Source organism: Alosa sapidissima, chromosome 1 (genome assembly GCF_018492685.1).
Source record: "Alosa sapidissima isolate fAloSap1 chromosome 1, fAloSap1.pri, whole genome shotgun sequence".
Lineage (NCBI taxonomy): Eukaryota > Metazoa > Chordata > Actinopteri > Clupeiformes > Clupeidae > Alosa > Alosa sapidissima.
In genome coordinates this window covers 37,051,074-37,073,278 of record NC_055957.1, presented here as the reverse complement: position 1 = coordinate 37,073,278, position 22,205 = coordinate 37,051,074, and the positions used below count along the sequence as shown (strand labels likewise).

The 22,205-nt window shown below is 45.3% G+C and overlaps 2 protein-coding genes across 9 annotated transcripts in view; both read right to left on the bottom strand.

Annotated features, from left to right (window-relative positions):
* arhgap45a (Rho GTPase activating protein 45a) overlaps positions 1-8,827 on the bottom strand; it is a 32,023-nt gene extending 23,196 nt beyond the window's left edge. For 2 of the 3 annotated variants that reach the window (XM_042092661.1, XM_042092670.1), the window contains exons 1-8: positions 8,420-8,827; positions 6,982-7,369; positions 4,402-4,545; positions 3,778-3,862; positions 3,279-3,351; positions 927-999; positions 518-652; positions 314-375 (exon numbers count right to left, since the gene is read on the bottom strand). In XM_042092661.1, coding sequence (XP_041948595.1) covers positions 314-375; positions 518-652; positions 927-999; positions 3,279-3,351; positions 3,778-3,862; positions 4,402-4,545; positions 6,982-7,369; positions 8,420-8,512 — 1,053 coding nt within the window. In that variant the 5' untranslated portion in view covers positions 8,513-8,827. The remainder of the gene's footprint in view (positions 1-313; positions 376-517; positions 653-926; positions 1,000-3,278; positions 3,352-3,777; positions 3,863-4,401; positions 4,546-6,981; positions 7,370-8,419) is intronic. The other variant, XM_042092676.1, reaches the window with a different exon arrangement.
* A 375-nt stretch (positions 8,828-9,202) lies between these two features.
* LOC121707300 (protein strawberry notch homolog 2-like) overlaps positions 9,203-22,205 on the bottom strand; it is a 33,527-nt gene continuing 20,524 nt past the window's right edge. For 5 of the 6 annotated variants that reach the window (XM_042089770.1, XM_042089779.1, XM_042089787.1 and 2 more), the window contains 14 exons: positions 22,035-22,156; positions 20,148-20,279; positions 19,292-19,427; positions 18,983-19,095; positions 17,516-17,587; positions 17,217-17,325; positions 17,038-17,109; positions 16,604-16,747; positions 15,822-15,916; positions 15,408-15,500; positions 15,158-15,289; positions 14,607-14,683; positions 13,994-14,184; positions 9,203-13,752 (listed from right to left, as the gene is read on the bottom strand). In XM_042089770.1, coding sequence (XP_041945704.1) covers positions 11,876-13,752; positions 13,994-14,184; positions 14,607-14,683; positions 15,158-15,289; positions 15,408-15,500; positions 15,822-15,916; positions 16,604-16,747; positions 17,038-17,109; positions 17,217-17,325; positions 17,516-17,587; positions 18,983-19,095; positions 19,292-19,427; positions 20,148-20,279; positions 22,035-22,156 — 3,365 coding nt within the window. In that variant the 3' untranslated portion in view covers positions 9,203-11,875. The remainder of the gene's footprint in view (positions 13,753-13,993; positions 14,185-14,606; positions 14,684-15,157; positions 15,290-15,407; positions 15,501-15,821; positions 15,917-16,603; positions 16,748-17,037; positions 17,110-17,216; positions 17,326-17,515; positions 17,588-18,982; positions 19,096-19,291; positions 19,428-20,147; positions 20,280-22,034; positions 22,157-22,205) is intronic. The other variant, XR_006031296.1, reaches the window with a different exon arrangement.

The window sequence follows — 22,205 nt, the reverse complement described above, 5'->3', positions numbered from 1 at the left end:
TGAGAATTCCAGTGTCCTGATGTGATGGACTGTGGTGCTTCTTCAGCTTGAGATGGCTGTGAGGACAAGGGCTTTGGGAAGACTGAAAATAAGAGAAAAGGAGAGGAGAGAGGAGATGAGGGGAGAAAAGAGTAGAGGAGAGGAGAGGAGAAAAGAGGAGAGACGAGAGGAACAGAGAGCAGAGGAGAGGAGAAAAGAGGAGCGGAGAGAAGAGGACCCAGATGAAACACAAGCACACTGACATGGACGGCCACTACATTTATCCCTAAACACAGCATCATCTGTTGCTTCAGCGGGCCTCTCGGCTGCTTACCTTAGTGAAGCTGTCCTTGCAGGATTGGTAGAGGCTTTGCATCTTCCTGGCAAAGTCCAGCTCTGCAAGAAAAGAGTTCCATCAGAGCAATGAGGACATGTGTCTGTATGTGAGCTCGGAACCTGCACTGCAATCTTCTGGAATGTAACAGTGTACTGAGTGGACATCAGTAATCACCAATGTGTCCTGTGGAACTCTACTCACCGTGTGTGATTCTCTTGTCCACGTAGCTGATCACATCCTTCAGGTACCTCGCGATGCTCTTAGCATAGGACAGGGCCGAGTCTACACCCCCCTCACTACGCTGCAGCAGAACATCCACCTGCTCCGCACTAATACCTAACACACACACACACGCACACCACACATGCACGCACACCACACACACGCATGCACGCACACCACACACGCACACCAAACAATGTTAATGCCCTGGTGAAGTATGCGCTCACACACAATGTTAATGCCCTGGTGAAGTATGCGTTCACACACAATGTTAATGCCCTGGTGAAGTATGCGTTCACACACAATGTTAATGCCCTGGTAAAGTATGCGTTCACACACAATGTTAATGCCCTGGTGAAGTATGCATTGACCGGTTGAAAACACTCACAACACTCCAGCTGGTCATTTCTTGGTGAATCCAACCCTTGTCCAGGAAATCCCCCATACAGGTTCTCCATTGACTGAGCACACAGAGGGCAAGAGTGAAGGGTCAGAGGTCCCATAGCAACACAACATGGTCATCCCAGATCACCCCACCCACTTCCTCACCAGGACAGTCTGACTCTCTCTCTCCCACTCCAACTCTAATACAATCATACAGACACACACACACACATATTCTGACTATGAACATGGTGAGTAAGAGGCCTTGCATTAGAGTGAAGTGAAATGTACCAAAAGCACTCCGTGAAGTATAAAGTTCAGTGTGAAGTAGATGACTATGGATGGCTACCTTTCCAATATCTGCCAATTAGGTTTCTGTGTGTGTGCTTCATACAAGCAGATCAGGACTGTATTATTAGTCAGGGTGGGCTTTTGACAAGTATTTTGTTCCAGTATATCTGTGTGTGTCTATATATATATATATATATATATATATATATATATATATATATATATATATATATATATATATATATATATATATATACATATGTTATTATTTCTCCTATTGGGTAATGTGTGGTTCAATCACACTGGTGGTACCATTAACTGTGTTAGCTCTATGAGCTAACAAGCTGTAACCGTTAAGCCAACACTGTTTTTGTCCTCTCTGTGTAGCCTAAGTTAACGGTTAACGTTCGCCTGTCAGGGTGGAAACTGTTTTCACCCTCTTGGTTTTTATTGAAGGTCTTTTATGAATATAATCACTTTTACTATTATTATGAAATAAATAATATTTCATTATTATATTTCATTATATCCTGGGTGTACTGGCAATTCCTTTCTGAATATGCATCCACCACTAGTGTAATTAACATTCATTTTCACATTGTTATTTTAATTCTGTAGGAATTATACACAAGCTTTAAGGTAAGTGCAGTATTTTTACAGTGGAGGCACCGCGCTATTGAATGTATTGTATTGTCTTTCATTACTCTAATTAGCCTAATGGTACACAGGAACTCCGCCAGTTCACCATTCCACTGCTGAGAGCTCTGGATCCTGTTGCGCCACTGTTTCATAGCCTGTTTAATGTAACTTGTGCCTACTGTGCACATCCGTTAAGAAGGGGTTACACACACACACACACACACACACACAGATATACTGGAACAAAACAATATATATATAGATAGATATGCTTAGCAATGTGACATCCCTCTTCATGGAAAAACAAGGGGAAATGATGACTTCTGCGTTCGTGAGACATAGCGGCCCAATGCGCCCCGGGGGTTGTCTGCTGCAATTATTGTGAACATGCGCTATGTTTTACACCAGTGGTTCTCAACCTTTTTTGAGCAAACACCCCCCTGACCTTACTTTGATCCTCTGCCACCCCCCCCCCCCCCCCGGGCTATAGGCCACTCACACTCATGCTATATTGCTTAAATAAAAAAAACGAGCCCATTTCTGTGCTGTTTTGGTTTCTTCTGGAAGAAAATGTCCCTATGAGCCTATTTTATTATTAAGCAGATTTAGCCCACTGTTAGAAGCAATAGGAGACTGGTTGGTTAAAAAAAAAAAAACATGTAAAAATTGATGTAATTTGCATTGTACTTTTTCTTGCTATCCGCCATGTTCGTTTGTGTTGTTTTATTAAAGATGAAGACGTCACAGTGAGTACATTTTTATTGGTTATTGAACTGTTAAGCCGCAAACTTGGGTTATGTTTGTCGACGTTACTATAGAGATGACGATAGCTGGGGCTGGGGGACATGATTCCGGGCGTGTGCAGGCCCAAACTGCACTGTATGACCACTGAGCATAGATAAACAGTAAAATGTAGCTGGGACGGTAGAGGGGTTAGAAACCCATGAATGAAAATAGCCTATTTATTTCAGGTAGCCTATTTTTGCACCAAAAATATGTGAAAACCGTTTAAAATGTAAAAGTTTAAAATTAAAAAAAAAAAATTAAAAAAAAAAACTCTCACGTTCCCAGCGCCCCCCTAGGTTGTACGAACGCCCCCTAGGGGGCGGTACCGCCCCCGTTGAGAAACCCTATTTTACACTAAGGTCATCTTGGTCAACCGCCACCTCCAGATGGGTCAGATCTGAAACCTGAGCCTTGAGTCATATGGGCTTGAGTGTGAGCTATAAGTTGTCCCAGTTGTGCAAGATTTCTGGTTGTGCACAACGTGCACGGCAGAGGAACACAAGAAGTAAAGATAACGACACCAGGCAGGAAGCAGCCCCAACAACATCCGCTGTGCGTGCATACATGCATGCACGCACACACTCACACTCTAATAGACACAGACATACAGACAGACAGACCGACAGACAAACTGACTCACCCTGCTCTTCTCTGCAGGAGGTAGAGAGAGGAGGGTGCTGCTGTCCACTTCCCCCATCAGCAACTCAGAAACACTGAGAGAGAGAGACAGAGTGAGTGAGAGAGAGAGAGAGAGAGAGAGACAGCAGGAAGATAGAGGAAGGAAGACAGAGGAAAGACATATTCAAACATTGCTTCACCAGTACATTGGCCCACACAGCGACCTTAAGGAAAGCCCATGCATGTTGGGAGGGCAAACAGAAGAGGAGGTGATGGTATTCCACATATGTGTGCAATCTGTGCGAGCGATATAGTATTTGCAAGGGACACCAGTGAGGCACCCCTCTCTTCTGTTTATAAAGGGAAATAGTGGTGTGCCATGACACAGGAAGAAGGCAATACAGCACTGAGAAAAGAGTCTAATGTGACATTTTCCCCACAGATCTCACCCTTCCCACACGCTCACACACAACCATAAATGGAGATCACACTGATAAAAGACCAGTCACAACACCACTTACTTGCTGCTGAACGCAACAGCAATGGTCTCAATGGCCTTCTCAAAGTCCTTCTTCTCCGTCTCGTTGCTGGCCTCAAAATGGAACCCTGAGCAAAGAACACAGTCACTATGTAAAAGTACCTGCTCACCAACAACACACTATGATGTACTGTGATAACGATGATTAACTGTGAGAGGCATAGCAAACATGCGATATTTTAATTTACAGTCATTTGTCAGAAAAGACATTAAAGCAACAATTCATGTAAAAATGATATGTTTTGGTTTCACAGAGCTTCAGTGTCATGACCATTAAGATGAATCTTCTCATAAAAAATGGGACAATTTTCTATAATCATTAACAAATACATACCTATATGTTTCTCACATCCAATTGGTGGTCACTGTATTCATATGGTGCTACAAACCAAGATGGCTACCACCATCACAACTTTAAAGACGATGTAAATCCCTCTTTTACCCCAAGTCAAGAAAAATTTGCAGCCCTTTGATAAATTTGTTTATAATCAAACAAATTCTTCATATGCTGTAGCAGGTGTGTCATAAGACGACTAATTCACCTGCTTAGCCGAAAGCCTGCATGTGAATGGGACTGACTGAGTCGTGCGTACGTCCTAAAACTGACCTTTGACCTTAGAGATGAGTGTTCCGGCTGCTGTAAGGGTCTCCACGGTGTTGAGCAGTGGGTAAGTGCCGATGACCTGGCGCAGAACGCGCAACACCTCACCTAAGCACTCATGTGCAAGTCCACGCCTTAACTCGTCCTTATCTGTGGGCAGATCAGACATATGGTGAATACTGAGGACGTTTGATTGAGCACATTTTAAAGCAAACTTAAAATGCATTTTTCATGAGGTGTTACATGGCTTAACAAAAAACCAAGCAGAGATTATCAAACAACCTAACGCAAACCCCTGACCACCAATACACACAAACAAACACATGGATTTATGCAGAGCTACCCAACGTTTCATGTTATTGCACCATCTGACTAACTCAGATGCAATACACCTGCAAGCTTTCAGGAAAAGGTATCTATATAGGAAGAGTATTCAGTGAAACTTCAGTTGTTGTTGATGTCCAAACACACACGCACACACAACAGCACACATTCAAATCAGAAGTCAGTTATGAGTCACTGGAACCTAATTAAGCACTAGACCCACACTGACAGGAGCTAAAAGGCAGACAGCGTACAAACCCTCCTCAACTCATTGTTTAAATGTGGGTGCTTTCACATTGGATCATATCATGCAGACTGACACTTGACCGAATGACGTGAATGCAGCACTTCAGGTCAGAGGACAGTGAGGCTTGTTCCTGTCAAAGGCGGCTGGAGCAATAACCCTGCCGTGGACAATCATGTACACAGGAGAAGAGGACAGAGGACTGTTTCATACTACATACGAGGAGTTGCTGTGATATCATGCCATGCTTGTGGCACATGCTTAGGCACTGGAGGCTCGCGTAGGCAACCAAAGGTATGGATCATGGGTTGGCTCCTGCGGTCCTGGCCTGGTTTTATCTGGATGAGGGTAGGGAGAATGATCAGAGACGTCCAGGGCTCGCCAGACACTGGCTATGTGTGGTGGCAGTGCTGCACTCCCTGGAAAGCTCCAAACGGAGACAGCTCTCTGACCCTTATCTGGCTGGCCACCCAGCAGCCACTGCTGCTTGGAGAATGTAAACAGGAAGAGAGTGTGATGAAAATAGTTGTGCTGTCAGGAAGTGCAGTTGCTCTGACCAACCTACACTGCCGTAACTGATTTCTTTGGTTCCTTACCCTGTCAGGAGGGTGCGTCAATGGTGGGTCAGTCCAACACCCCCCTGAATGTCCTTCTCGACTTTCACTTTCTGCTGCTTCCAGCTGTGTGTGTGTTACAGGAAGCAGCACTTTCTGTGAGGTGTAGGACCTCTCCAGTTTAAACTACTTACAAACGGAGTCAGTCCTTACCAAATATATTCTATATAAATATACTCATTTTAGCTAAACATAATACATTATATATTATACATTATTATATCCATTTTAATCCATTTTCGCTTACTCCATGGATTTTTATTTCATAGAATGTAATTTCATTATAATGTCAGTAACAGTGTTTTGATGCACTTTTTGTAGTAGCCTACACTCAACTTTAGCTTTAAAATAACTGATCTATATGACTGCCCTTTTAACCAGAACAGACAGGTCCAAAATGTGTCAATTTTAAAATGATTTTTTAAAAACTCATTTGGATCTGTTTATAAATTTCCAAACAAAATAGTGCCTTTATTATTGCAAACAAAGCCAAGCAAAGAAGTTTATCACCTATTTTGAAACTCTCCAAAACAACAAGGCCTAGCAGTTATTATTTAGCTGATCTAGATTGATCTGCATGTTTTAATAAAGCCTTAGTGTTTTAATGCATGGATTGTCTGTGGATTCACTTTTTGAATGATCAGTTAAGGCTCAGAACATAGACTACTACTGGGATAACGAATAAAGACATATTTATATCTTATCAAAACATTGTTTTACCCTTTGGAATTGAAATGAGGAATCAATACAATTTGAGCTATACCCAATCCTAGGTAATGTATGATGACAAAGAGAGCAAGCGAGAGACCACATGATAGAGTAATCTCTACCAAAGGCTGCAGAGAAAACATCTGACGCACATATTCTCTTCCTTCCTCTTAGTTGCCATAGAAACATAAAGGAAAAAAAAAAAAAAGGAAACCTCAGAATGTGTAAATGGCCATTCCCCAGAATGATACCAAGAAAAGGAGAGGCAGGCACACAAAGGTTGTTGTACACATGTGCTGTGGAGGGGTCAGTGGAATTTTTCAAACAACTTCTTGATAAGACTTGCTGAGGCAAAGCTCCAACGGTCCCTAAGATAATATGCAAACATCACAGGAGTGGTGATTCAACTATGAAAACCACTCAGCCAATTCAATATACCTGTTTTTGCATTTGTATAAATGGGGAAGAATTTTGATAGCCCTTTCACCAATATAAAGATATATAAATATCTTTATATTAATTCACTAGTATTCTAGATAAAATGCCTAAATACTTGTCGATTAAAGCAGCACCATCTTCATTACACAACTTCTCTACAGATGCTGTCCACTTTAACAACTTTTGGCAAAACTGGAGACCTGATAACCACTTTCTCCAGTTAGCTCCCACCACCCCCATCAAGACGAGCTCACCCACCTTCCCCCAGCACCACATCCTTCAGCCTCTCCACAGCCTCAGCGAAGCGTGCTACATCCCGCAGTAAGGCCGGAATGTCCTCCACCTCGATGGCAGCGCCCACCTCCGCAGTCTCTGTAGTGGGGCTCTGGGCCAGGCCGCGGCTGTGTCCCCGGCTGAAGGCCCAGGCGCCGGCTGTCTGCATGGGGAAGCCTGCAGCACTGGCGTGCCTGCTCAGGGTCTTGGGCCGCCTTAGGGTGTTCACCGGTGATGGGCAGTTCACCAGCTTGCTGTGCAGCACAGACGGGGTGCCTGGGCACGACATGGAGACGGCATCCAGAGGGCCAGGCAAAGTAGACAGAGGGCCATCCACACCATCTATGGTGGACTGCTCCTGCAGAGAGGACAGCTTCATAAAGTGTGTGTGTGAGAGAGAGAGAAAGAGAGAGACAGAGAGATTGGGGGGTGAAGGGATGGGAGGTTAGGATTGAGAGAGCTGCAGTCACATGTTATGCTAATGGATAAAAAACGACAGAGGGCATGTCATGAAGACACTTCAAAGTGACATTGTTTATTAACGTTTAAAAGAACAAAATAAACCATACACTACCGGTGGAAGCTTGGCCTACATAAAACAGTAAGTTAACGTTAACGTTGCTCTTACATTGATGAATGATGATGCGCAATGTTACAAGACACTACACTGCAATTTCCCCTGGTTGTGACTTCATGCAATAGAGAACTGTATTCTCCTTTTGCTGAACAGCCCCTATATCTCTTTAAAAAATATATATAAAATAAAAACGTGTATTGGTTACTGTAATAACAATAGTAAAACACCTTACAGGCCTTTGGGCGACTTCAGACCGACAAGGCCACCTGTCATGCTTTGTTCACTGGCGCGCTAAGGAAAACATCTTAAATTTGGCGCGCTGATAAGAATTTTAAAATTCCTAAACTAACTTCATATTACTGTCTTCTTAATAACAATCGAAAAATGTAATCGCCTAAATTTGAAACGTAAACGACTTCTCATCTGCATCTAACACCAGTTTCCTATTCAAGTTAAGGTATAGCCCACAGTTGAACAGTTGAGTTGACTCTCGCAGGCGTGTTAAACGGCGAATGAGTTAGCCCACGTTTACGAAAAACGTGTAGTAGCTACAGTAACTAGCGCTGAGAATGAACACAAAGGGGAAAAAAACAATGTAAAATGTATTTGTTCAGAAGTAAAAGGGAAAACAATACCTGTTATTAGAATGTATGGCCAACTGACAGTGTCAGTCTATTTAATGTGCAAGTTAACGTATCAGACCACCACTAACTTCTCAACGTCCCTTCATAAATCCATCAAATACCTTAAGGAATAACGTATGCTTTAGCTTTAACAACTATTAAACACATTGTGTTAGCTTCAACAACTGCTTTGACATAAACAGTGAAATCACAAATGACTTACAGATGGGCTATGAGGTCCGGGATTTCCTGCGTTAACGTTGCCCTTCTTTAACACTGAAGGGGTCTTGGATAAATCCTTTTTTTTCCGAAACATATTGTAGACTATTCTTTTATAGTTTGCTGGACTAGCTCAACTTACATACGTTCAATATTAACATGGGAAATAAAATGGCATCAGTCCCTCCCCACCTCTTAATTCTGACTGCCAAGCTTCCCCATCAGATCAACTGTCTCCTGGCTGAGCGAATAGCCTATACACACACTAACGTTACCGTTAACATCTAGTTGTCTCTTCCTGTTGTCACAGGACGAGTTCTGCATGCACTCTACATGCTAACTTGCTTACTGTGTTAATTTCAGACACTCAACACTTTGTTGTAATAAAATCTCCGCAAACACATTACTTAAATTCAGAGCTGCAAATTCAATTATGTTATGCCGAAATTGAACTTAGAAGAACGAGACAGTTCCTTCCTCACTAAATCGATTGTCTCCACTGTGTGGCGCTGTTGAGACCTTTTTTTTGGAGAATTTTGATACACCTTGATAATCAAGAGCCCCATTCAACAATTCGACAAACTCTAGTTTTTATTTTGTTGTTAACAAAATTAATATCAATACAATATATTCCTTCTGTTAGATATAGAAAATGTTGAGAATGAGTCAAAAGGCACAGATGTTTACATTATTTACAATTTCACCTAATCATAAATATTCAGTAAAATAAAATGGAAACCCCAAAAGAAAAAGTGCTCCAACAGAAAATACATACAATCAGTAGCAGTTTCAATAAATGTTCTGTTTTTATTATCAAAGTGTTCACCAAAGAACTTTTTCAGTTCTTTAAAAGGGAAGGGTATAGACAATTTTATGAAAAAGCACACAGGGTGACAAAATCACTCTTGAAATACAGATTTCTGGTGTTGAACAAAAACACTGGGGGGAAAAAACTCAAATTCATTTAAAAATGCTCAAAAGTCTGCTGAAATGGACAATGAATTGTTTGATAGTCACAGCTATGACAAACTGTAGCAGGAGCAGAATTGTCAATGAGCTGTCATCTGCAACAGGACATTGGAACAATATCAAATTCACAAGATAGAATTCTCCTCTACTCTAAACTACCAGTTAAAAAACAAACAAACAAAAAAAACAGAATCTGATTTGGTGTCCAAGTTAATAAATCTTTTGTCTCCAGAACCAGTAGAAGAGGTCAGTTTACCAAATGTGTTCTTCTATTAAGTAAAACAATAGTAGTCAACCTTGCAGTGCAGGACACACATTTTGCCCTGGTAATTAATTCAACATGTTGCTCAAATGATCCCATGGGTCTTCCTGAGATTAACTTTGTAGGGAGAATTCGATAACATGATTTTGTGGTGACTTGAAATGGTATCTGGTTAACAGCCAATGTAATTTAAGCCTGTTTCAACATTGCAAGATATTTGTGCTGATGCTTTGGTGTCAGAAGAAAATGGATACTAGGGGGTATTAAACCCAACGAGGAGATGAGATCATTTCTGATTAGTGTGCATAAAATATGTCAGAGAAAAAAAACATACAATATTGCAGTACAGCAGTATGTGGCAGTGCAATATATTTGGTGGCAGGTTAAATATGCTTCAACTAACTTCTGAGGAGAGTGTGGGGGGACAGGACCCTGACAAGAGGTTTAGAACGTGTTGAGCTATCAAACAGGATTAAAGAATCAAAATAACAGTCCTACTAAAATATCCCTTGAATATAAATAACAATTATAGTTATGATGACAATAATATGAACAGCAACATCAAAGAACAATAATACACTTCTTTCTTCCCACTTGGATACAAGAATACAAGACACAATCTATTGACCTTACAGTAAGGACCTTTAAACAACTGAACTTTTTTTACCCCATTTTTAAAAAATATTTAAATAGAACAATTCAAACCTGTAGTCAGACAAATACACACCAATTCCTTGAATCACTGAAGCACTTTTGATGAGTCGTTGATAACTTATAGGTACATTTGAGAAATGTTCATAAGACACTGTATTGCTTCCACTTCCACTTGGAGGTGAGACAGTGAAAACATACCTGATTTCACCAGTTCTCATGTTTCGCAATTTGGGAGGTTCACGTAATCGAAATGGTCTGGTTCCCCTGAATGAGTAGATTATTTTCCGAAACATATCTTCCCAGAACTAATTGAATTAAAATACGGTAGCAATTGGTCTGGACTTGTAGAAAAAGGACAACACTATACCTGAGAAATTACTTAAACAAGCAGTACAAGTGACAAGATTTCTTTTATTACAACGTCTGGCTCACATTATGGCCATCTGTCCATTTTCAGCACTGGCCACTTCCTCTCTCTGCGGTCACAGTCAAGGAAGATGTGGACGAAAGAGGATAGTCTGACTTGCTGAGTGGGGCAAAATAAAAGCATCTGAATTAACAATTATAATATCAATAATAATAACCATAAACAGCAGACTAAATGTTGCATGACTATGTTTGACCACAGGTCACTGCTCAAGAGAGGAAGGTTTTTCTTTTCTTCTTTAGAGTAACATAAGTCATTACAATAAATAATAATATTCCACTTCTCTCAATATAAATATATACATACCAGTTTAAAAGACTGCATTTGTTAAGCATTTGTAAAGGCACTGTTAGGACAAGGCATTTCTTTCTTTTGATCTTTTTCCTAAGATCAGAACCAACTTCCCCATGACAAACATAAAAGAATAACAATAGGCTCTAGCCACAAACAAACAACTATAATGGCCTCAGCCATTTTGGATCTTTAGTTCAGATGGCCTGACAGTTGCACTTGATCTGAGAGGCAGAGGGGTATTCTTACATGCGTGAGTGACGTGACTGATCGACAGTCTGAAGATGAAGGGCCAAACAGTGTAGTTGAGGCACTATAATTGACAACAATTTGCACTGGGCATTTCATTTTGATGAGCCAACTATACTTTCTACAATCAGATCTACAACCATACTGATTACATTTAATATGCTTGGATGCATGGAAGGTTGTAAAGAATGTTTTCTTCAATGTAATCTGGCTTCTGAGTACAGAATAAATTAGTGCCTCTGCTGAAAACGGGCAGAGAAAAGTTTCTGTCAGAGGTAAACTTTTCACAGCAACATGCCCCCAGAGAATAAGCCCATAATAGGCATTCACGGCCAAGATCAACTGTGGTCATCAGAGAGTAAAACAAATAAACAACAACAAAAAAAAAAAACATAAAACACCATTTCATAACAGTAGCTTATAGATGCAGAACAAAAACACAACAGAAACAATAACGCTACTTGACAGCCCTGGGGAGGCGACAGTGACTCACGGTGTCTGCATGTGGGTGGGGTGGAGGTGTTTAGGGGGGGGGGGGGGGGGGGTCAGGGGAGCAGTTCTGATGTGCGCATGAACAGTGTCAGCCAAACGAGTGAGCAGCCTGGACGCTAAGTGGCGTCCCACTCTGGCTTGTGCTGGATGACAGACTGGCGGTCGCCAGCGGCAGATCTCAACATGTCCAAGGCGTCCATACTGCAGTGGCCATTGGGCAACGAAGAGGAGGAGGATGAGGAGGATGAGGACGAGGAGAAGAGCGAGGGATTGGCGGAGGAGAGGAGGTAGGCGTCAGGCGGGGATGGGAGGGAGTGGGCCCCAGAGAGGAGGGAGGGGTTAAGCGAGTGATTGGAGGAGGCCAGGTGGGAGGAGTTGGTGTGAGCTGAGGAGGGGAGGAGAGTATGCGCCGGGGGGAGGATGGAGGAGCTGCTGTTGGAGGAGAACACATTGCTGGAGGACAGAAAGGCGTGATTGGAGGGCAGGATGGGAAGGTTAGCAGAGGAGGAGGTGGAGGAGGGCACGAAGACGGAGGAGGACCCGGCGCCCGTGCCCATGGGCAGAGGCAGGCCAGCGGAGTAGAGCGACGCCGAGGAGGCCACGCTGGGAGACGAGGACGAGGACGACAGCGAGGGAGAGGAGGAGACGGCGTGCGAGGACGCGGCCGAGTAGTACGACGGCGGCAGGACCGAGGAGGACGCCGAGCAGTCCAGGAAGTCCAGAATGTCGTCGGGAGATGGACAGCTGTCCAGCGCGATGGGCGGGCTCACAGAGAGCGCCTGCGTGTTCACCTGGGCGTGCGGCTGAGTCTGAGCAAGAGTTCGGGGCTGGGCGTGTGAGCTGTGCTGCGGACCCAGGCTGTTGTGGATCATCTGCTGTCGTTGTTGTTGTTGCTGTTGCATCAAGCGGGTACTTGATGCTTGTGTGTTTAACAGCTGTTGCTGCTGTGTGTGTGTGTTGCCCATGTGCATTGCGTGTGTGTTTGAGCCATGCAGAGTGTTGGGGAGGAGCTGCCTGTTTGTGGCCTGCTGAGCGTAAGGCAGCTCTCTCCGCTGCTGCTGTCGCTGCTGCTGTAGAATGTTGTGTGTGTCCGTGCGGATCTGCTGCTTGAGTGCGCTCAGTGACAGAGCCGTGTGCGGCGCCGACTGCAGTGGCTGCATCTTGTGCGCGCTCTCATTCGCGCGCTGCATTTTGTGTGCGCCGGCGGCGGCGTTGGCCGTGTGCCTGGGCTGCCGGGTCTGCGGGGGGCCTCGCGGCGCCGACTGTGCGTAGGGGCCTCGCCCCACGGTGCCGGCCGGGCGCCCGTGGCTGGTCAGCGGGCTCCCGGGCCGCTGCAGCAGCTGCTGGTGCAGGTTGGCGTGGGCCATGAGCAGGCGGCTGGTCTGCTGCTGCCGCTGCTGGGCCTGCGCCGGCGTCAGGCTCCTCTGCTGGGACAGGAGGCGCGGCGGGAGAGGACTGCGCTGCTGCTGCTGCGGCGGCTGTTGGTGTTGGTGTTGTTGGTGTTGTTGCTGTTGCTGTTGCTGCAGTTGGCGTGCGTGCAGGGTGAGTGTGTGGGCGCTGCTGCTCCTCTCCCGCTGCTTCTCCTGGGAGATGAGCGCCTCCAGGTTCAGCGTCTCGGGCAGGCTGGGACTGCGGTCCGCGTCTGCGCCCCCCTCGGCCGTGCTGCTGTCCGGCGAGGGCGAAGGGCTCAGGGTCAGGTCCAGCACCTCATCCTCTGCCACCTCCTTCTTCACCAGGGCCGGCAGGAGTCGGTGGGAACCGGTGGCGGAGGCGGTGGCGACAGCGCTAGCCCTGGGGTACAAGGCGGCCAGGTTGTGGAGGTTGACGTTGGGGTTGGCAGCGCGGAGCTTGGCCAGGCGGAGCAGGAGCTGCTCGGTGGCCAGCTTCTCCTGGGCCCTGTGCTCGCGCTCCTGCCGCTGGCGCTTCACCTCCTCGTCCATCTGAAGGAGCTCGGTGCGCACGCGCCCAACGCAGTTCTCCGGGATCTTGATGCCTGTGACACACACACACACACGGTTAGACAGAGGGGAGCACACGGTCCGAAGAACACAACACAGAAGTCCAGTGAGGGCTCATTCCGGTCAGATGGGAATGACCCACTGACATGCATGATCTGTGGGGCAATGTAGTCATGAAGGACCGAGGGGACCCAAAGAGCCAATGGTGGTTAGCTTACACACCACACCAACAGGAAGTGGTGGAGAGGCGGGGCTGAGGATTGGGACGGTACTCACCCACTTGCTTGCTGTTGTGCTTGGTTTTCAGTCGGACAATCTGCAGGATGCTGGAGTTGGTGATGTCGGAAACGATGTCGGCCACGCGCTTCCAGACACGCAGCAGGGCACCACAGAGCATGTGGTATTGCCTTAGACGCATGCCCAGCCAGCACTCATGACCCAGCTCCTTCTGTTTACACTTGCCCTTCCTGAAACACACACACACACCTTATTTGACCTTACTTTATGTATGTGAATTTTACCAAAAGACCGATTGGCTACACCTCATGTCTCTATTTGTAAAGCCTAGCTGATGAGCCCTGATGCACAGACTGGCGTACAGTATCCCCAAAAGACTCTCTTCTAACACTTCCACAGGGACATGGTTCATTCTCTTACGAAATCAGCACAATGTACTTCAGTATTACACAAACGTAACCCACATTCAAAATGAGAGGCTTTCTTGGAAGAGTGAGCAACAGACATCTTGTCTAGGAGTGAACCACTGGACTACTCATAAGGTCAAGTGGTCATTTAAGGAGGCTATTTCTACAGTTTCCTGGTAATGCAACCCTTTCATTCATAGGTCACACACGCGCGCGCGCACACACACACATACACTAGCACTCACCAGTGGGCATGGCTGCACTTCTGCAGAGAGAACTCAAACTGATTTTCCCAGCAATCCTTTGCCTCCTCTGGAGTCACCTGCACAGGAGAAAAACATTGTCAGCAGCAGCCCACATCAAGCCAACGCTCACTAACAGGCCTTGGAGCCTGAGGCAAATATGGGGCCACCATTTGAATAATGGGCAAGGTCTTAAGTCCAACAAAAAATAAATTATCTAATTGATTTTTCCTACTTATTAATTTAACACAATGGGCAAGACCTTCACGGCAAACACAGACCAGTCCGCTCAATGCTCCCACATGCCACAAAATAGCTATAGTTCATGCACAACAACTTTGCACTTAGCCCAGCATTTTAATTAGGGTTAGAGCCTAAGATGTACAATGACAAGAGGTGCATCAGGGACTCCACACCACTAGGGGTCAGTATGTGACAATACAAGTTACATGTTTTGCTTTTACATAATGTTTGTCTTGACTAAGAGTGTATCTGACATGTTTTGCTTTGTGCAGTGCACATTAATTCAGCTTCTTGTCAGTGGGCGCCCAGACCTTGCGGTAGCGGAGCTGCAGGTTGTCCAAGCTCTCCGGGTGAGCCTGCTTGCCAATGTTGGGCTTGAAGACTATGAGGTTTCTCCCGCGCCCCTGTTCTGCTAACAGTACACATGGCATGCTTCCCCGCAGCTGAGGACACATTTAAAACATACATGGAGTACAGATCAGATTTCAAATAACCATATCTATCTTTGAATTCTTCACATGCTTGAGGTGGCTGTGTGTGTGGCCCTGTGTGTGTCTGTACCTTGTGAGAGAGGTAGAAGCCCTCATCTTCTCCAGTGAGTGTATTGGCCTTACTGAATGCCTCCTCCCATGGCATACCTCGATCTACACTGATCTGAAAGAGATAAGGATCAGAGCAGACAGAAATGAAACAACGATCAAACAGATCCAGTGTGACACAGTGAATTCAAAGGCACACAAAACAGAGGAAGCTTACACTCTCCCCTTCACACACACACACAGAGAGAGAGAGAGAGAGAGAGAGAGAGAGAGAGAGAGAGAGAGAGAGAGAGAGAGAGAGAGAGAGAGAGAGAGAGAGAGAGAGAGAGAGAGAAAGCGAGAGAGAAAGCGAGTGATGGTGTGTGCGAGAGAGGGAGGGAAAGAGAGAGCTATAGTGTGTGAGAGAGAGAGTTGCATCTGTGATATGGAAGCTTACCTTGTACAGTATGACCTGTCCCTCCTGCGGGTTCCCTGCGGTCAGGAAGCGCTCCTGGGTCTCCTCACGGATCTCATCGTTCCCTGGAGCCAGATCTAATGACACATGCACACACAAACACACTCTCAAATTTCTAACCAAAAAAGCCCCATCAGAACAGTGCGACGGGAGAAAAGGTCAAGGCAGCATACTGTAGAGTACAGGTGTACTTTCAAACAATCATGGACATATTATGTTGGCTGTTTGGACCCTTGGTCCATTTTGCTGGTCGGAACTCGAGAGTGATTATTCTAACCTCCTCCTACTCCCCTGCCTTCTATTCGTATTTCACATTATTTGGTAAACCCACGGTCTGTGCCGGTCATCAACATGTAAGCAACACCCAGCTTATTATTTACCAATGTCTGTAGCAAATCAGTCTTTTGGTAATTTGGTTATTTTCGCTGTGCCAAATGAAAATACTGGAGACAGGCAGCAATGGAAGATAAATGTGCAGCTTTGAAGCATGAATGTCCACACAGCTGTTCTTTAGTCTCAATTGTTAATAATTGTTGCATTTTAGATTTTTTTGTGAAAATAATTTCACATTGAAAAAAATTGCTTTAGATCCATCATTGGTCATAACAAGTGTTCACTGGTGCTGTAGTTCGGGTGAACTGTGCCCCACAATCCCACCTTGAGTGTGGTCCTTTGGTACACAACAGCTTTCATATCAATGACGCGAATCAAACTACAAGCGACTGCAGGTTGCTCCTTTTCAATAGCGTCCAAAAGCCACTCACCTAGGATGCCCATGTCATATTTGCCTTCTTTCTTGTCTTTCTCAATGAGGTGCTCAAAGTTGTCAGTGAAGTACTGGAACAGGTAGTTTTGCTGGTGGACCTCCAGGCCCAGGATGCGGTTCAGGAACTTGGTGATGGTGCAGTCTGGGGAAGTGGGTTAGCACAGAGATGACTGAGCACCACTCAAACACATTTAGGAACCACACACATGCCAGCACCAATACTTACATATCAATCCATTTATTGGAAGTTGTAGTTGAAAGACTACAAGACATTCTCAGTTACAAGATTCATTCTTAGCTACAGCAACAAAGCTATCGGATAAAAACTGAACTGGCTATGATCTTTACTGTGTAGGTATCAAACCAACCATCAGTGCCTTCCGAATGTATTAAGGTCACCCACACACACACACGGCAGCCAGGACTGCTCACCTTTCTCAGCATTGATGACGAAACGAGGATTGCTGGCCAGGATTCCCACATCAATCATGCACTGCTTCATGTCTACGCAAAGAGAAACCGCACTCAAACAACTGGAAATGAGGAGGCCTCAGAGACGTCACAACATAATCCCCCCAACCCCCAAAATAAACAGTCATCTGGCGTCTTACTTCTGAAGAAAACACCATCACCGCCAGGGTAGTCCTTGGGTGCTGGGACAGTGTTTTTGATGTGGCCAAGAATGGCTTTGGTGATCTTATCCAGAGCTTTGTTTCCATACTACAGTAGAACAAAAACAAAAAAGGTAAGAAATAAGAAATACAAGTACAAACTCATCAGAAAAAAACAGAGATGACTCAAACATGACTAAAAACAAGGACTGCTAGATTATGGACAAAAATATGGCATTGATATTGGCTTTTGATTAATTGCATAGCCTTACAAGGCCACTGTGGCCCTTAGCTCTCACCTTGTTCTCAAAGTTAAACTTGCTCAGGTCTCTGGACTCGGTGGCGCGTCGGTCTCCGTGTGTCAGAGCGCCCTGTGGACGTGGAAAGGGAGCCACATGTCAACCAGCAGCCAATCATCTGCTACCGTGTGCTCATCCGCACCCTCGCACTCAACCGCACCCTCACACTCATCCGCTACAGTGCTCTCGTCCGCACCCTCGCACTCAACCGCTACAGTGCTCTCATCCGCACCCTCGCACTCATCCGCACCCTCATCCGCTACAGTGCCCTCATCCGCATCCGCACCCTCGCACTGATCCGCTACAGTGCTCTCATCCGCACCCTCACTCATCCGCTACAGTGCGCTCATCCGCACCCTCACACTCATCCGCACCCTCACACTCATCCGCACCCTCACACTCATCCGCTACAGTGCTCTCATCCGCACCCTCACACTAATCCGCTACAGTGCTCTCATCCGCACCCTCACACTAATCCGCTTCAGTGCTCTCATCCGCACCCTCACACTCATCCGCTACAGTGCGCTCATCCGCACCCTCACACTCATCCGCTACAGTGCTCTCATCCGCACCCACACACTCATCCGCTACAGTGCTCTCATCCGCACCCTCACCCGCTACAGTGCTCTCATCCGCACCCTCACACTCATCCGCTACAGTGCGCTCATCCGCACCCTCGCACTCATCCGCACCCTCACACTAATCCGCTACAGTGCTCTCATCCGCACACTCACCCGCACCCTCACACTCATCCGCTTCAGTGCTCTCATCCGCACATTCACACTCATCCGCTACAGTGCTCTCATCCGCACCCTCACCCGCTACAGTGCTCTCATCCGCACCCTCACACTCATCCGCTACAGTGCGCTCATCCGCACCCTCGCACTCATCCGCACCCTCACACTAATCCGCTACAGTGCTCTCATCCGCACACTCACCCGCACCCTCACACTCATCCGCTTCAGTGCTCTCATCCGCACATTCACACTCATCCGCACCCTCACACTCATCCGCTACAGTGCGCTCATCCGCACCCTCACACTCATCCGCTACAGTGCTCTCATCCGCACCCACACACTCATCCGCTACAGTGCTCTCATCCGCACCCTCACCCGCTACAGTGCTCTCATCCGCACCCTCACACTCATCCGCTACAGTGCGCTCATCCGCACCCTCGCACTCATCCGCACCCTCACACTAATCCACTACAGTGCTCTCATCCGCACACTCACACTCATCCGCACCCTCACACTCATCCGCTACAGTGCTCTCATCCGCACACTCACACTCAAGGTGGGGGGTTAGCAAAACTAATTTTACGACCTGACAAATGACCTTATACACTAGGCAATGTGCTGCTCAGTGAGGGTGCTTATACAGCTGTGGAAACACATGTGCTCACTGCTTTTGCCATCTGCTGAAGGGAGTTATGCTAAGTCGTGTGTGTGTGTGTGTGTGTGTTTTTACCAGGCTCTCCAGTCTCTTCGCCACGATTGATGCAAAGCGCCTCTCTCCTGCCAGCTCTGAGATGAGGAAGATGTACTCGGGCGCAGTCACCTGGTTGGAACGATGAGTGCGGCCTACAAGCGAGAGCGAGAGAGAGCGAGCGAGCGAGCGCGAGAGAGAGGGTGAGAGACAGACACACTCAGAACCAACAACAATCAGCTGTCTACATCTCACTTGAGTGATCACATGTTTAACCACCAAACAAGAAACTCATCACAAGACACACACTTCCACTGTTCAGTGGCGTGGAGATGTGTGATGCGGACTGACCAAACTGCTGGATGGCTCGGTCGGCACTCCAGGGCAGCTCCAGGGTCATGTGGACCCTCCTGAGTTTGTTCTTCACTCGCTTGTCCGCCTGCAGGGAGATGCCGGAGCTCGCTGCTTCTGAGATGATGGCCACCAACTGAGACAAACCAGAGCCACGGGGAGGGTTAGCACACAAGGAGGAGGAGTGACCGGTCATCGTTCAGTAGATAAATTCACAGGGTTCCCATTCCAAGTGAGAAAAAAACTGGGTTCCCATACCAAGTGACAAAAAAAAAAAAGGGTACAATATACTGACCAAAAATTTCATAACAGTCGTGTATAGTTCAAGAATCTTTTATTTTTTAGAGCGAGAGATGAATAAATGGGCATTGAAAAGGGCTAACCACAACTACTCAAGCAAGCAGTAAAGCTAATAACCAGATATACACCAATTCTGAGTGGAAATATATTTGTATTAATGTATTTTGGCAAGTACATTTTAAATTGCCATGACAAATTCCTAGATATTCCATGATTTTGCCCGCAAAATGATCAAATTCGCTGACTTTCCATGTCTGGAACAGACTTTCCAAAATTCCATGATATTCCAGAAATTCCATGACCTGAGGGAACCCTGAATTCAGTAACGCATGCTCTCTAGTCTAAATGTTAATCATAAAGAACGCCACAAAAGTTGAGGTGGTGGTAGCGTAGTGGCTAAGGAGGCTAGCATGCAGTAGCCTATAAAGTTGTGGGTTCAATTCCCGGCTTCCACCACCTCTTACTTTGGATAAGAGCGTCTGCTAAGTGAATAAATGTAAAGAGGCACACAGCTCAGGGGGGTGGTGTGAGGTGTGTTCATGATGCGAGCACAAACCTTTTCTCCATTCATGAAGCGCTCCTTCTCTCGCATGTTGACATGATCGATGGTGAGGCCTTGCTCTGCACGTGATTCATAGCGCACACTGCCATCAGGTCGACGAACCACACGACCCTTACGCCCAGTCATCTACACACACACACACAAACACACATGATTAGGTGCGATAAGGAAACATTCCTTTACCAGAATATGCCACATTGAAAGCAAACAAAACAAAGGGCAAATAATTCACAGAATGACAGTTATACCAACAGCAAGTGCAGCAGTGTGACTTTATGCGTCAGAGGCTGAAAACAGGAATTGAATCCTGAGGGCATCCCATGCTGGCTTTGTTCAAAGGGGTTTCAATCTGATTTTCTTCCCCTTTTCACCAGGAAGTTCTCCAGTGACCCACACAAAAACATCACTGAACTTCATAACAGCTTTTACCAAACACAGTTGGTCACCCTTACTCTGTACTCTCATCACAGCATTTTCACAATTATCTTAACGGATGCCCGCTTCCTTCACCTCGAGGGGCCTGAGGCCATCCTTAAAAATATTTTTGTTTGCCGTAACCTGACCGACCCTGTCAATTTAGAACTGACCCAAAAATTTTTTTTTTCTTCCAGCTTTTAGCCCGACCGACTTGCCGGTTGTAAACTTTTTTTTTTACTCTAAACTACTAATACAATAAAATAATATTTAGATTTTAATAGGCCTAAGTATTGTGAATATAAATTGCCTACATACAAACGCAGGCTACGTTCTCGCTTTTAAATAAAACCCTGTGGCGTCATCTACAACATTACGCATCTACAACAACTACGCATGTCACACTATGACCTTCGTTTCGTATCATTCATAGAAACATCGACAACGCTTTAACTTGGCACGAAGTTCTGGAAGAACTGTGCTCAGATCTTTTCCTATCCCTTCTCCCCTGTAGTCTAACGGTGACCGTGTCGAAGATTTCAAATTGTTTGTGGTCTATTCACTGTTTCTCACACTATGGGTCAGCAACGTGGAGGCTGCTGGTCCGCGGAGTCATGGAGTGAAAATAGGCCCGGTGCTTCGTCTGATAATTTGCTACGCAGTTGATCAAGAAACCGCGGACTGACAGAAAAAGAAAACAAACTTAGTTTCTGCTATCAGGAGGACATACTTTCTAATTTGAAGTCATTAAACATGGAGCCATGGAACCAGTGGTGGTATGAGCGTTCATTAAATGCATGCTTGTGCGCGTCTGCGCGGGATTAACTGAAACTACTCGATAACGTTGGTAGCAAAGCTCCGCTTCAACCTGTTGGAAGGCTATTTAATTATTTAACAACATTTAATAGAACATGGATTCTTGGAACTTCCATAGTTAGAAACCGAGCTGAGACTGTACACTGTCTAGCACTGAGTATTGTAAAGCTCTCCACATCAGTGATTTACGCCTATCTGCTCCGCCGTTTACCATACCGTATTGCATTTCCTGAATCCTTCCATTCAGGCATTCAAATTAAATTGCATTAAAAAACATGTTTTTGGGTTGAAGACCCAGTTAGTAACAACACAATATGCATATTTGTTTAAATTCATACCTACGTAATCACCATGACCAAAATTTTACTTTACTACTGAATCTTGGGGGGAAAAAAAAAAATTAATAATAAAAAAATAATTATATATATATATATATATATATATATATATATATATATATATATATATATATATATATATATATATATATATATATATATATATATATATATATATATATATATATATATATATACCTACCTACTGGGCCATTTATATTTATTTTCTTTGGCTGTTACTGCAAACAAGAATATTTTTAAGGATGGCCTGAGCCTTTGGGACACAAAGGTATCAATTAAGATCAGGCTTTACCTCAGCCACCATCTCAGGTCCTCCGAAGCGGTCAATCAGCTCATCCAAGGTATTGAGGGGTAGCTCCTTTCCCAAAGCAGAAATCTTGCTGAGCAGAGCCTGCTTCAGTTCCTCCAGTTTGGCTACAGTGGAGGGGGGGCGGGGTGCAGAGAGAGTGTGAGTAATTTTACT